This window comes from Solanum verrucosum, unplaced genomic scaffold (assembly GCF_900185275.1).
Source record: "Solanum verrucosum unplaced genomic scaffold, falcon-dt-bn FXZP01000205.1, whole genome shotgun sequence".
NCBI classification, from domain to species: Eukaryota; Viridiplantae; Streptophyta; class Magnoliopsida; order Solanales; family Solanaceae; genus Solanum; species Solanum verrucosum.
Window position 1 is genome coordinate 1,753,491 of NW_026019950.1, and position 13,849 is coordinate 1,767,339.

Below are 13,849 nucleotides of genomic sequence, written 5' to 3' on the forward strand. Positions count from 1 at the left end.
ATTACATAATATACTCTAGATGTTTGTCATTTCGCATAATTTTTCCTTCTATAAAATACTCTAGTATATATGTTAATTAATCAGCGAAACGATAATTTCAAAAACTACATATTTTATTTGAGTTTCGATTTGGATACATCATAACTGAAGTGTGATTCACATGCACCAGGGATGCATTTGCATGTCTTGCTTGCCCCTCTCTCTTGTTCCCCTCCTTCGATGTATTTTATTTTTAAGTATTTGTGTTATACAATATCATGTATTCGTGTATCCAGTATCAATTTATACAAGTGTATTCAAAAGAATGTTAAAGCATATATTTGGCTATAGGGAAAAAGGACAAATATACCCCCGAACTATCGTAAATGGTATGCAAATACTCTCCTTCATACTTTTGGGACATTGGTGCCCTTGCTGTCCAAAAACTAGAGCATATATACCCTTTATACTAATGGACATACACGTGTCATAATCTTATCCACTGATCCGACATTTATCGGCGGATAAGATTGCGCCACGTGTCCCTATTTAGTCTTCCATTAGAGTGAAGGGCATATATGCTCTAGTTTTTGGACGGCAAGGGCACCAATGTTCCAAAAATATGATGGAGGATATTTGCATACCATTTACGATAGTTCGAGGTATATTTGTATTAATTTCTACAAGTGTGCATATCCATCCAATATCAATTTTGAAAATATGTCTTTTGACATATATGCATAAGCTTGCATCAATTTCTACGAATGTAACTGTGCATCCAATATCAGTCTCACAATTACCAACGTATTTGAAACCAATGTTTATTTCATTTAGTGTATCTAATATCGATTTGATGAACCAAATGCATAAAACATGCATATGATATCAAATATGCACGGATACGTTCATAAATGTACACTAATGTATCAAGTGTATTTGTATGTAAATATATATTTTAAAGAAGAAGAAGATATACTAGAAACCACCAAGATTTACTACAACAATATCGATTACATTCGTTACATAAAATGGAATAACAATATCATCCTTTTTGACTTACAACATCAAGTATTCGAATATGATTTTCAACTCTATCCTTCAATTTTGACTTGCAATTGATTGGTAATATGATCAATCTTAATCGATCAACGTAACTATCATTGAAGAAGGACAAGAAGATGTAAAAAGAGAGGTGAGAGGCGACCAAGAAAAAGGGAAATTTAAGAGAGATGAAAGAGTGAGAGTGAGAATGAGAATGAAAAAGAATTATGCGATCTGCTAAGAAAATCAAGAAATAATGCATGATTGTGTAATTTTTTTAAAAGTAGTGTTTTATTTATTGATTTTGTGCGGTTTTCTTCCTCATTTTTCCTTATATTCTTGATATAATAAAATTTTAAAAAATAATAAAATTGGACAAATAAAATTAGAGAAGAATTTCAAAAATAGAAGAAAAAAGGTGAAAGGAAAGATATAACGTAGGCTATAATAATAATAGTAAATAGTAATAAAAACTTTATCCAAAACAAATACTAATATAATATCGTCGTCTAGGTAGTTGATGATGAAGTAGCGATACACTTCGTCCCACGTTCACGGTGACCGGAGCCTGAGGCCCTCAGCACGCAGGCAAAGTAAGCTCTCTGCTCCCTGCGAAGAAGACGGCGGACACCAGATTCGAACGGAGCTTCGTTTTTCATTGTAATCAGCACATTAAAAACCCATAAATACCGTTTTTTCTATTATTGATTTCATCCCTAAATAGTACTCCTTCTTGAACAAAAAAAAATGTCTTTTTCTCTTATCTCCTTATCTTCTTCTTCATCTTCTATAGTTTCCAGAACTTTTCCTTCCTTTTTCTCTTCCGAAACTTCATCTCCGCCGTCTTCTCTACTAACCCTTTTGAGGAATCAGTCTAATTTTAGTCATGTTGCGTCAATCTATAGAAATTTCGGTTCCAGTTCGTGTTCTTTCGTTTCTTCGGGTTGTTCTATGTCGGCTGCCGATTATGTGGTTCCGAGGGCTTTTCCGTCTTCCTTTGAATCTGAATTTTCCTCTTCTGGTAGAAATTCTGATGGGGAAAGCTCGGAGGTTGGGTCAGGTGAAAATGATGAACAAGGGGCTGAGACTGACGATGAAGACCAAGTGTTGATTGTTGATGAGGAAGATGTGGGTTATTCGAATTCTGATCTTCCTCAAAGATGGGATGTTTTGGGTCTTGGCCAAGCTATGGTAAATTCCCTTGCACCCCCTTTTCATTTTGTACTTATTGTTAGTAGGAATGTTTTAGAGGATGCTCAACTGTTAGAATGTACTCCCTCCGTTTTTAATTTGATTGTCTAGTTTTTAGTTAGCACATCTTGTGGAATGTACCAGAATTGCCAAAAAAAAGTAAAGAACCATTCTTTTTTAAATGGACTGAAAAGCAAAGTAAGACGAATAACGGAGGGAATGTGTTGTTTTATACTTATACATGAAATGGAGCAGTTCTGTAATCCCTTTATGACAAACAGTGAATGATGGGGATATTGATTAATCCCATATTAAGGTGTTCTTACATTGTAGGGGAGAATCCGGAAAACAAGTTTGTATATAAGTTCAAATGGGTCTTTTTAGGACGTTGAAGGATTGCTGTGCTTTTTACTCCCTTATAGATAATGTTTTGCTTTCACTTAGTTGTTGAAATACCTTAAAGCTATATTTAGATGTATTTCTAATACCGAATAAGTGAGATTTATGTATAATCCTTTTGTCTTCTTATCTTATGTTTTTCCAAATCTTCTCTTACATGAATTACATTATGGAAGGATGCATCACACTGTCCTATCTGGCATTAACTTTCCTGTTTTGCTTTATTTGGTTTGTCATCGTTCTTACCGAAGTTTCACATTGTTTAGACAATAGTCAGATATTTCTTTGTTATAGTACTAGCTTCTTTCATGTGGTGATGTTCTTTGGCGATTATGCAGGTTGATTTTTCTGGAATGGTTGACAATGAGTTTCTGGAAAGGCTTGGATTAGAGAAGGGTACCAGAAAGGTCGTCCATCATGAGGAAAGGGGTAAAGTTCTGAGTGCAATGGATGGATGCAGTTACAAGGCTGCTGCGGGTGGATCACTTTCTAATAGTCTGGTTGCCTTGGCCAGGCTTGGTGGTCAGTCAATAGCTGGTCCTGCTCTGAATGTAGCTTTGGCTGGTAGTATTGGAAGTGATCCGTTGGGTGGATTTTACAGGTAAAGTTCAACTCTTTTAGTCTTATCCCATTCTTTCTTTTTTGGGGGTGGGTGGGGGGGATTGATATTGTGAAGTCTTCCCTTCGAACTTTTCCTACTTCTACTCCATTGGTGTATGGAACACTCAATTGTATGATTGGAAGCAGAGGACCCTTGCCACTAGGCTGATTCCCACTAGTCAAATATCTCCCCACTCCCACTCTTTTTTTCCATGTGTCATTGTGAAGGTACTGCAGTCTTCGGGTGGGGGGTAGGATCACTGCAAAAACTCTCACTAGAAGTTGTACATGGCTCTCTGAGATTTCACCAGCTGATGGGAGAACAGAGTCTTTTGGTATTATGCATCCTAGATTTTTGAATGAATGTCCACTCTCATGATTTATATATGAAAAATATTAAAACCTTCCAACAAATAAATGGGGAGCTTGAGAGAGTTTGTTGTATACTGTCCAATGATTGGTTTTAATCCTAGTGCGTCAATTAGACTGACCACTGACAGGAGCTGCATCACTTTGTATGTAGATCCAAACTTCGACGAGCAAATGTGAATTTTTTATCAGCACCAGTGAAGGATGGGACGACAGGAACTGTGATAGTCCTCACAACTTCGGATGCTCAGCGAACAATGCTAGCATACCAGGTCAGTAAATGTTCTGTAGTAACTCGCGCTTATTCTTTTATGGATGGAAATGATAGCTAGCTTGGTGCTGAGTGTGAGTGGATTAGAGTAACCCTATCCCAGACATAATTGTAGACCTTATAGCATACGAGCCAGAGTTCCAAACCTGTCACCCTATCACCATCTATGGATATCTACTTGCAGTATGTTCAATTGGTTCCTTGAGATGATGATCCATGGTTTAAGGGAAATAGTTCTTGATCAATTCACCCATTGAACCTTTTCTTTTGGACCTGTAATGACTTTACCTCAGAAGAACCTTAAACATTACTACTTTGGCTGATACTATGTTATGTAAGTAGACCACTTTAAGCAATGGTTTAACAAGTCTTTTGCCTGGCTCTGATCTAATGTACACATTTTATGAAAAGAAGCAAACTAGAGGAGCCAGAAAAAGGTGTGATATTCAGAAGAAAAGATAAACTGGATAGAAAGTTCCCTCTTCTTGTGGTTTTCTCCTTGGTGGGATAAATAGTGGGTTATTGTGGCTCAGCAAAGACTTGTATGCAATATGCATTGTTCTCTTACTGCAAGTCAGCGAAGACCGTCTGTTTTAGCTGCCTTTTCTTTTGCCATGATACGGTGTTATGAGCCTAATATGAACAAGATAGAGTTCATAGGCCTTATCTCGGACTCTTTAAAAATGTTGACGAGTGCGTGTCGTATACTCCAGAATTAGTGCATTTTGGAATCTGACTCGGGCGTGGCAACAATTTTGGAGAGTCTGAGCAACATAGTATAGAACATCTCTTTTTAATCGTACCTGAGAAATTTATTGTAACAGTAAGAAATGCAACCTACTGCTTTCCACAAGGACAAAAAACCTTGGGTGTCCCTTCTGCAGCATGTCATTTTAACTGTTTTTCTCTGCTCCTGTTGTGACATCAGGGTACATCATCAAGGATAAACTATGACCCATGCTTGGCGGAGGCAATTACTAAAACAAATATATTAGTTGTGGAAGGATACTTGTTTGAACTTCCTGATACAGTCCGAACAATTTCGAAAGTCTGCGAGGAAGCCCGCAAGAATGGAGCATTAGTTGCCATCACAGCATCAGATGTGTCCTGCATTGAGAGACATTATGATGATTACTGGTAAAACCTTATTTTCCATCTTGCTTCTGCATAATAAAGCTGAAAATCCCCCCCCACCCCCCAGCCCCTCTAACAAATGGGGAAAAAACCAACTCTAATAAAGCCAAAGTAGAAAGAAAGAGAAAAGCTTAATTGACTAGTTTAACTTGGTCTTTGGCATCCGGATCCTCGATTTGAACAGAACTGTTTTGATCAAGCTAAAGTCTACTAGTGGCTAGCAGTACATTGAAATTGTCATAAACGCTTGAGTCAGAAAACCAAATTTTGTTGCTTAGACATGTGCAGAGTGAACATGAATTTGTTTCTTTTACTATTACAGCGTTATTTAGCCTTACTATTTTCCACATTTTTCGTCCAGGGAAATCATGGCAAATTATGCGGATATAGTATTTGCGAACAGCGAAGAAGCAAAAGCTTTCTGTCATTTTTCATCAAATGAAAGTCCCCTTTCTGCTACAAGGTACCTGAGCCATTTCGTCCCTTTAGTTTCCGTCACAGATGGGCCAAAAGGTTCTTACATTGGTGTGAAAGGGGAAGCTATCTATATTCCTCCGTCACCATGCACGCCCGTGGATACCTGTGGCGCAGGGGATGCTTACGCATCAGGTATTTTGTATGGAATATTGAGGGGTGTGTCCGATTTGAAAAACATGGGTTCCATAGCGTCCAAAGTTGCATCCGTAGTTGTAGGACAACAAGGTACTAGGCTTAGGGTACAAGACGCTATTGGGTTGGCAGAGTCATTTTCAGTCCACTGCAGGAACTCAACTTTTTGGTCAGACATAGGTTCCGATCAGATCTCCAGCTTGTAATACTCAGAAGGTTGGCAAAGTCTTGGTGTTCTAAGTTACCCGGTACATGTGCTGGCGGGAAGTAGTAGATGCCCCGTGGAATTAGTCGAGGTGCACATAAGCTGGCCTGCACATCAGTTTAGTGATTATAGCATTAGTTCCTTTTTCACATTCATAGATGTTGAGTTGTGTACATTGACATTCATTGTAATTATTCACGTAATGGATTCAGCAAAAGATTTAAGGACATTGAATTTGCTTCTTTTTACATAGATTTCAAAAGGTTTTGATGTATATTGAGGAAATCTCGATTTAGATCCTATTTTAGTGGATTGTTTTCTATAATAATTTGGTGATCATATAAGTCATTCACTCTCAAGCATAAAATAGGATTATAAGTAGAAAAAAACACAAAATGTTTTCTTTTTTTGACAATTAATCAATGTGCACAAATAAATAGAAGAAAGAGTGATGGTGTAATGATACTTGTATCGTTAATAAAAAATTTCGAATTCAAGTTTTGGACATGGAGTTGTCTCTTATAGGTAGTGTTTTAACTTTTAAGTGAGATTTTTTATGTGAGTTTGGATTAATTGAGTTTCGAATTAATGTGCATAAATAAAGAAATAGAAAAAGAGTGATTAGTAATGATATTTTCATCGTTAATCAGAAATTTCGAATTCGAGTTTTAAAAATGGAGACAAATAAACTTATATAAAGTAGACATTTAAACTTGTATAAAGTTGAGAAAATAAACACAGACGTCCTACGTGGCATTATATATGGAAATTTGTGTCTTAACTCCTACGTGGTGTCTTACGTGTATTATGTTACGCATATGTGTATTTGTTCAACTTTATACAAGTTTAAATGTCTATTTGAACACACTCAAAGTTAAAGGACATAAATGTGAAATAGAGTCAAGTTAAATGACACATTTATATATTATGCTTTTAACTTTTAAGTGAGACTTTGGACGCGAATTTTGATTAGTTGAATTTCAAAATGCTTGTGCATAAATAAAGAAATAGAAAAAAATGAGTGAGGGAGAACATTGTAATTCTTTCAACCATAGGGGAAACTTATGTAAATAAGAAAAATAAATACGACGAAGAGCTTTTACAATAATTAATTAATTGTTCAAAAATTCTTATTCGGACCGGAAAACACAACAACTGAAGTGAAACGGTGGAGAAAACTATATTTTCAGAGTGACAATAACAACATTGTTCTTCGAGGAGATTAAGGATTTACCAATTATCTGGCGAGTTCGATCTCTATTTAGTTTGAGATTTTTCCTGATCTCAAGTTGCTTCAACTATTTCTTTCCCTTAATGGGTATTTTTTTGGATTTTACTAGTCTTTGCTTTCTTGATTTGGTTTCTTGATTTTCTGTTGTTTGATTTTTGGATTTTGCCCTTTTTCCTTTTGAGTAATTGGAATTAGGTTTTTTTTTTTTTTTTTTACCGTGGTTTCCGGGCGTCGCTTTGCGAACCCGACTAGAGTAATTGGAATTAGGTTGAAAAGTGGAATTCTACTGAAGGTGTTCTTTCATTTGAACATTGGTTTAGAGTTTAATTAAGTTTAAAGATTGAATTTTTAATGTTATCCTACCTTGTTTTCAAGCTAAAAAGTTCCTAGCTTTAAGTGTTTATTCTTGTTTTGGGGTAATTTATTGGGAGAGTTGTAGTTGGAAGAGTTTAATCTTCTTGTTCCTGATCTGGGGTTGCTTGTTTTTGTATGCTGAATCACTATATAGTATATTTGTTTTGGTGGTTTTGAGAATATTTGTCTAGGAGCTTTGGTTCTTCATGGATTTTATGGGAGAATTCAGTTTTGCTGGAGGGACTGATGATGTTAGTGGCTTTGACAATTGGGGCTCTGGTTTTCCTGATCAGGAAGTTTGGGCTACTGAGGATGATTATAGAGCCTGGAATGCCGGGATCTCCTCCGAGACCCCTTCGAATTCGAATCAGGATGGTAGACATTCCCTAAACCGATCCGAGAGTGACCCTCCCCACAAGAGATCACGGAACGTGCAAGGGGTAGATTCAGTTAATAATGGCGCTAAAGCAATTGGAAAGATGTTCTTCAAAACTAAATTGTGTTGCAAGTTCCGCGCTGGGGTTTGCCCTTATATTACTAATTGTAACTTTGCTCATGGAATGGAGGAGTTGCGCAAGCCGCCTGCTAATTGGCAAGATATAGTGGCTGCACATGAAAGTGAGCGTGGTGGAGAAGTGATGCTGGAACCAAGAGAAGAACATCAGATACCAACTGCTAGTTCTCCTGAGCTACGTACGGAGTCCCAAAGGTCCTACAAAGGAAGGCATTGCAAGAAGTTTTATACTGAAGAAGGATGTCCTTATGGAGATACTTGCACTTTCCTTCACGATGAACAATATCGAGCTAGAGAGAGTGTTGCAATAAGTGTGACTCCCGCTTTAGGTGTATTCGGTAATAATGCTGCTGGAGCAAACCTGAAGCCTTCAAACTGGAAAACAAGAATTTGTAATAAGTGGGAAACCACTGGTTATTGCCCTTTCGGCAGCAAGTGTCATTTTGCACATGGAGCGGCAGGTATGAATGTGGTTTTTGCTTATTGTTTTTGGTATAGGAGATGTGATTTTACTGTTTATTGCGAGTGTTACTAGTTAGTGCATTTTATATCTATTTTTCTCTGCATATATATACTTGGTTAAATTTTGTTTTGGGTAATAATGTGCATCACACTATATGAGTGTCATAGACATACAAATGTTAAGATGGACGTGCTTTGTACAAGATCAGAAATAATCACATCTGACAAAAGGTACATGTAGTACATATAGATTATAAACCAAGGGATGATTGTTCTTGATTGATTGGAAAATAAAGATACGAGAGAAAATAGGTTGGCATGGTTTAGTCATGTTCTACGTAAACCTCCAAATGCATCGATCAGGTGTAACACTACACTATGATGATTGTAGGTGTTAAAAGAGGATAAAGGTCTATCTTTATTCATAAATAAACAAAAGGTGTACAAAATTTGTCCTAGCCTTGGTGGACAAAGTTACCTGGTACCTATTGCTGGTGGGAGGTGGTAGGTATCTCGTGGAATTAGTCGAGGTGCGTGAAAGCTGGCCCGGACACCATAATCATCAAAAAAAAAAAAGGTGGACTAAGATCTATACTCGCATGGAGAGAACTTGTCTAAAGAAACCCACTGTACTTCGTAAAGTGTTTCCATGCTTATTTAATGAAGGACATAACAATTAGCACACAAGAAGTGATATATGAATATCTTGGCAGGCGATACCATATATTTGAAATTATGGATTAACACTTAAGTCATGCTGGTATATTTACATTAGGTTCAGCTTTTGCTGAGAAATTTATTTGGTTTGTTTCGAGAATTCATATGTCAGTCTAGCAAACAAATGTGAGATTAGAGAATCTTCAGTTTTAGATAATTCTTAATTTGTCTTAAAAATCCCTCTGCAACCTGGGGAAAGATCCACCTCCAACTATGTGATATTAACTAAATGGGAAATATGAATGTTCTGTTATGGTCCTATGGAGAGAACAAAGAAAGGCAGGGGGGCTGAAAGGAGATATGAAAGGCACACAGCAAAACTGACTCGTACTTGATGTGGATGCATAGCATGCCGCCTGAGCAATCTTTTTTGTGTCCAGCCCTATTGCCATTTTGTTATTTGCGATAAGTAGCTATTGTGATTTAGTTATTTTGCTCTCAGTCATCTTTCAAGCTCCTGTTGCCATATCAACTGGCTATAGCTTTGCTTATGCTTGATTACTTCAGTTTATAACTAAACTTGCTCATTTAATTTATTGTATTAACGGTTGTGAAAAATTTACTAGCAGTATCTTTGCTGGAATTAGCTTGGTTCTCAATGTTGTTACTCCAACTCACAGTTTAAGTCTTGGAAGGTATTTTGGATTGCCGAACTAAACTAGACAGAATGTAGCTTTGCATTTACTAAATTAGATTCCAATTTAAACAAAAGAGGTACTGTAATCAGATGTATATATATGGTGTCAAAGTTTTCATACTGAAGATAGTATAGTTGTGTTTTGTGTAACAGGGAGAGTATGTCATTATAAAATAATCTGTCATTGGACTAGCAGTGCTGAAGGAATCATATGAGTTATGAAGCACGGGGAGGCAGTCGAATGTTGACTTGACTTTGTATACTTGGAACTGTCTTTGATTTTAGTGTAGGGAGACCTGTATAAACTAATTGTTTATAGTTGGAAATTCTGCATCAATATAACCTTACATCACCAGAGCATAATATTTGTATATGACTTGATGCTTTGCCAATTTTGAGATATTGTTTCTCAAAATTATTTGGATTTTTAACTTGATATTCATTTCTAAACATGTCCTCGATATTCCACCCTATCGATTTGTTTTTTCCTAATTGTAGTTGTATATTTGATCTGGTGTAATATCAGCTATCTATCTGGCAGAATTGCACAAATATGGGGGAGGACTTGTGGATATGGAAGGCACAGATTCTCTATCGACTCCTCCAGACTTAAAGCAGGGAGGGGGTCCTTTTAAAATAGCAGAAAGTACGGTACCCTCGACCATTTCAGCACCTCATACTCTGTTTACCATTTGGGGCCGGGCGTTCAAGTGCAAAGGCCCTCTGGCATTGTCCAGAGGACTGGCCAAAGGGTCATTCAGAAATGGAAAGGTCCAGAAAAGATTAGTAAGATATATGGTGACTGGATTGATGACATCGAGTGAAAGAAGTCGTGTTTGCTGACTATTATCCGTTTATAAAGATAATCTTGTTATCGAGGCAGGTATATATAGGCATCAAAAGGAATTTGTGTTATTTTATATTGCTTTGAACTGCAATGGAGCCACACCTAATGTTGTTTTCGAGCTACAAATAAAACACCTGCTTGTTAGCATGTGTTGCTCTATGTATTCTACCATCCTTGTTTGGAAGAAAAGGAGCGAAAACGCGAAAATCTTTGTTGTAGTCCAGCCTCTTGAATTTAATTATGTGATATGCATTGCCTAGTGAAAGAATCTGTATAATGCTAGTGTAGAAGAAATGAGGCAAATCTTGTCCAATGCCCCAAATAACTGTATATTTTCCCCCTTTTCAGATTGCAGTAGTGTGATTTAGTCGTTCCTCGGATTTTGTGCATAGCAGGAGCTTTAGTGCACCAAACTATCCTTAGTATTTGGATCATTTTACATCCATTTTGCGTAATTCAATGGAACTATCTATTACAACAAGCACAAGTGCATGGTAAATATATTAACTAAGAAATGAACATGAGTTTATATCGTTCGTTTGGTAGGAGGGAAGAGGGATATTAATTCAAAATAAATTTTGGGATAGTTCATTCTATATTTGTTTGGAATAAATTACGGAATAACAATCATGAAATAACTTGTTCCCAAACCAAACGAGCCCATCATGTATGGGGTGTTTGACTGAATAAACGATTTTAAAAATGAGAAATACTTTTGAAAATTTTGATCTAAAACATAAATATTGGTACAAATATAAATCATCTCATTAATAATAAAATTTAAAAATTAAATTAAATTATTTTTAAATATAAAAATAAATTATATTTTTACAAATTAGAAAAAAATATTACTATAAATTGTAATAAAATAATTACTCTATATCTTAAATTAGTTATCATGTTTCGCTTCTTGTCTTAATCAAACGGTGCATTTGAAGCTGATGTGTGTGATTGCTACTTCAACAAGTTGTCATGGCAAGTTGGGTTTCTTGACGTAATTATGTGGGGCTTCTACTTTTTGTTATGTAAAAATTTCATTTTGGTTGCTTCATTTAAATAAAAATTGTTTTTTTTTATGAATATTCAGTATTAAATAATTTTAACAATTTCTTTTTCTTCTTCATATTTAGCTATATAGGATTGAAATTTTGCTCATTTTTAACAAGTGTTTCAATCATGTATGATTAAGCGTAGACATATATGAATGTTAAATGAATCTGTTAAATTTATTTGAATGTTGTTCTTTATGATACATGAAACTTATATTTTAATTTGAACTTATTTATAATGGATTTGAAATTCAAAAAAATAAAATTATTATTTTTAGCAAAAAAATTCCAACGCACATATTTAAAATTTGGAAAAAGGGACAAATATACCTTCGAACTATTGTAAATGGTATGCAGATACCCTTCGTCATATTTTTGGGACATTGGTGCCCCTGCCGTCCAAAAACTAGAGCATATATGTCATTCACTCTAACAGAAGACTAAATAGGGACACGTGGCACAATCTTATCATTCGATCCAAAATTTAATAAATGTCGGGTCAGTGGAAAAGATTATGACACGTATATATCCGTTAGTATAAAGGGTATATGTGCTCTAGTTTTTTGGACGGCGGGAGCACCAATGTCCCAAAAGTATGATAGAGGGTATCTGCATACCATTTACGATAGTTTGGGGTATATTTGTCCTTTTTCCCTTAAAATTTTAGGTAATTTTACCCCTACCCCCTTAACTCCCATTCTCACCACCCTAGACGGCCACACCCCTATCTCTTATTCCTAACTCTAACAATATTTAATTAAATTATATATAAATATTTTTAAAATAATATTTTAAATTTACATATTAAAAATATCCATTTATTTATAAAAATATATATCTTTCTTCCTAACGAAATGGGACACCATTCTTTGTGTAAGTAAGTGTTTGGCTATACAATATTACGATATGAAATTGTGAGATGGAATCAACATTTGAACATGTGATTTCATGCTTATTCCATCTGATGATTTCATATCATGAAATGAAATCCCATAATTTCTTAAAAGAATCATGATGTGAGATTTTTTAAATACAAAAATGACCCACAAGTTTATATTTTGTTAAAACAATCCCACATTTATATCTACTAACCATTTATTTCATATGTAAATAAAATTTATAACCACATCATTACTTTTTAAAATATATTATTCTCACCAACATAAAATTTATTATTACTTTAAATTTAGTAAATATAAATGATAAAGTAGGAATTGATTTGGTGAATATAAATAAGAACGGAGGGATGGTTTTTCATAATAAAAAAAAACTTTTGTTTCTGCTACATATATATGAAAATGTTTAAAACAATTTAATATGAAAAAGAAAAAAATAGGTGATGTATGTTTGATAATCACTACTTCAAATATGTTTGAATTTAGCACGAAATTAATGCACTAAAAATGTGTAATTGCACACAAGTGAAACAAGGCATGAACCATTATGATATTAACACACAAATGAAAATTGTCATAGCTTGTGCAGTGTTACATAATTATTTGCGAGAATACTAATCTTGAATATGCCCAATTATTGTGAATTACCCATCTTTAACGTGAGTTTAAGAACATTCACTAGTCTAATTGACATGTTTTAACTTATGATTGCGATGATTGCAAACTAATGTACATGATTAACTATTTTGCAGGGTTCCTAAAAGAAGTGATTGAGTAAGGAGAGCAAAGGAAGCAAGGATGACAAAGCGAAGCCCAGAAAAAGCTTGGCGCGAAGTGCCAGCCCCTGACCAACGTGCTGGGCGAAATTTGATTTAATTAGGATTCCTCCTTGGGCTAGAATTGAAAATTATTTTCCTAAACTCTATAAATAGGGACTCTAGGGTTATTTTTTGGGGGTTCAACTTCTTTTTGGTGTGCAAGAGCAAGGATTAACTCATTGTATTAGGTTTCAATTCTCTAACTCTCTCTTTAATTGCGAATCACATGAACAATACTATTTTGAATTTTTGAATATTATGAGTGGCTAAACGCCCTTATTCTGGGGTTGTAGCTACGAATGATTGTTGAGTATCAATGGTTTTTGAATTAATTTATGGTAGTTTTAAGTCACTTATGTGTTCTTATTTTAGTATTTCTTGACTGGTCGTCATCATAGAGATAAATATCTTTGAAAAAGTACAGGAGAAAGTGGAAAGGAATTATAAAAAAATTGAAAAAAATAATAAATTAATTTAATTTCCACATGTCAAACACGTGAAGTTCACAGTTCAAGATAGATGTGGT

At 35.2% G+C, this 13,849-nt stretch overlaps 3 protein-coding genes across 3 annotated transcripts in view; all 3 read left to right on the forward strand.

Moving 5' to 3' along the window:
• Positions 1-13,849, forward strand: part of LOC125813703 (cysteine proteinase inhibitor 6-like) — a 180,455-nt gene that overhangs the window by 99,668 nt on the left and 66,938 nt on the right. The window lies entirely within an intron of this gene.
• LOC125813687 (uncharacterized) lies at positions 1,551-6,046 on the forward strand. Its single transcript, XM_049493140.1, has 5 exons — positions 1,551-2,211; positions 2,949-3,211; positions 3,734-3,851; positions 4,779-4,987; positions 5,346-6,046. Exons 1-5 carry the CDS (start codon positions 1,768-1,770, stop codon positions 5,797-5,799), a joined length of 1,488 nt encoding a protein of 495 aa, XP_049349097.1. The 5' UTR covers positions 1,551-1,767; the 3' UTR covers positions 5,800-6,046.
• LOC125814004 (zinc finger CCCH domain-containing protein 56-like) lies at positions 7,590-10,537 on the forward strand. The gene is given in 3 exon segments (XM_049493482.1): positions 7,590-8,358; positions 10,255-10,392; positions 10,395-10,537. Coding segments are annotated over 3 exon segments (1,050 nt in total).

Excerpts from the sequence above, each read along its gene's own strand:
- LOC125813687 (XM_049493140.1), top strand. The coding sequence starts at position 1,768 with ATGTCTTTTTCTCTTATCTCCTTATCTTCTTCTTCATCTTCTATAGTT. Across the intron at positions 2,212-2,948 it reads TGGGTCTTGGCCAAGCTATG|GTTGATTTTTCTGGAATGGT; the intron begins GTAAATTCCCTT and ends GCGATTATGCAG. Across the intron at positions 3,852-4,778 it reads GAACAATGCTAGCATACCAG|GGTACATCATCAAGGATAAA; the intron begins GTCAGTAAATGT and ends TTGTGACATCAG.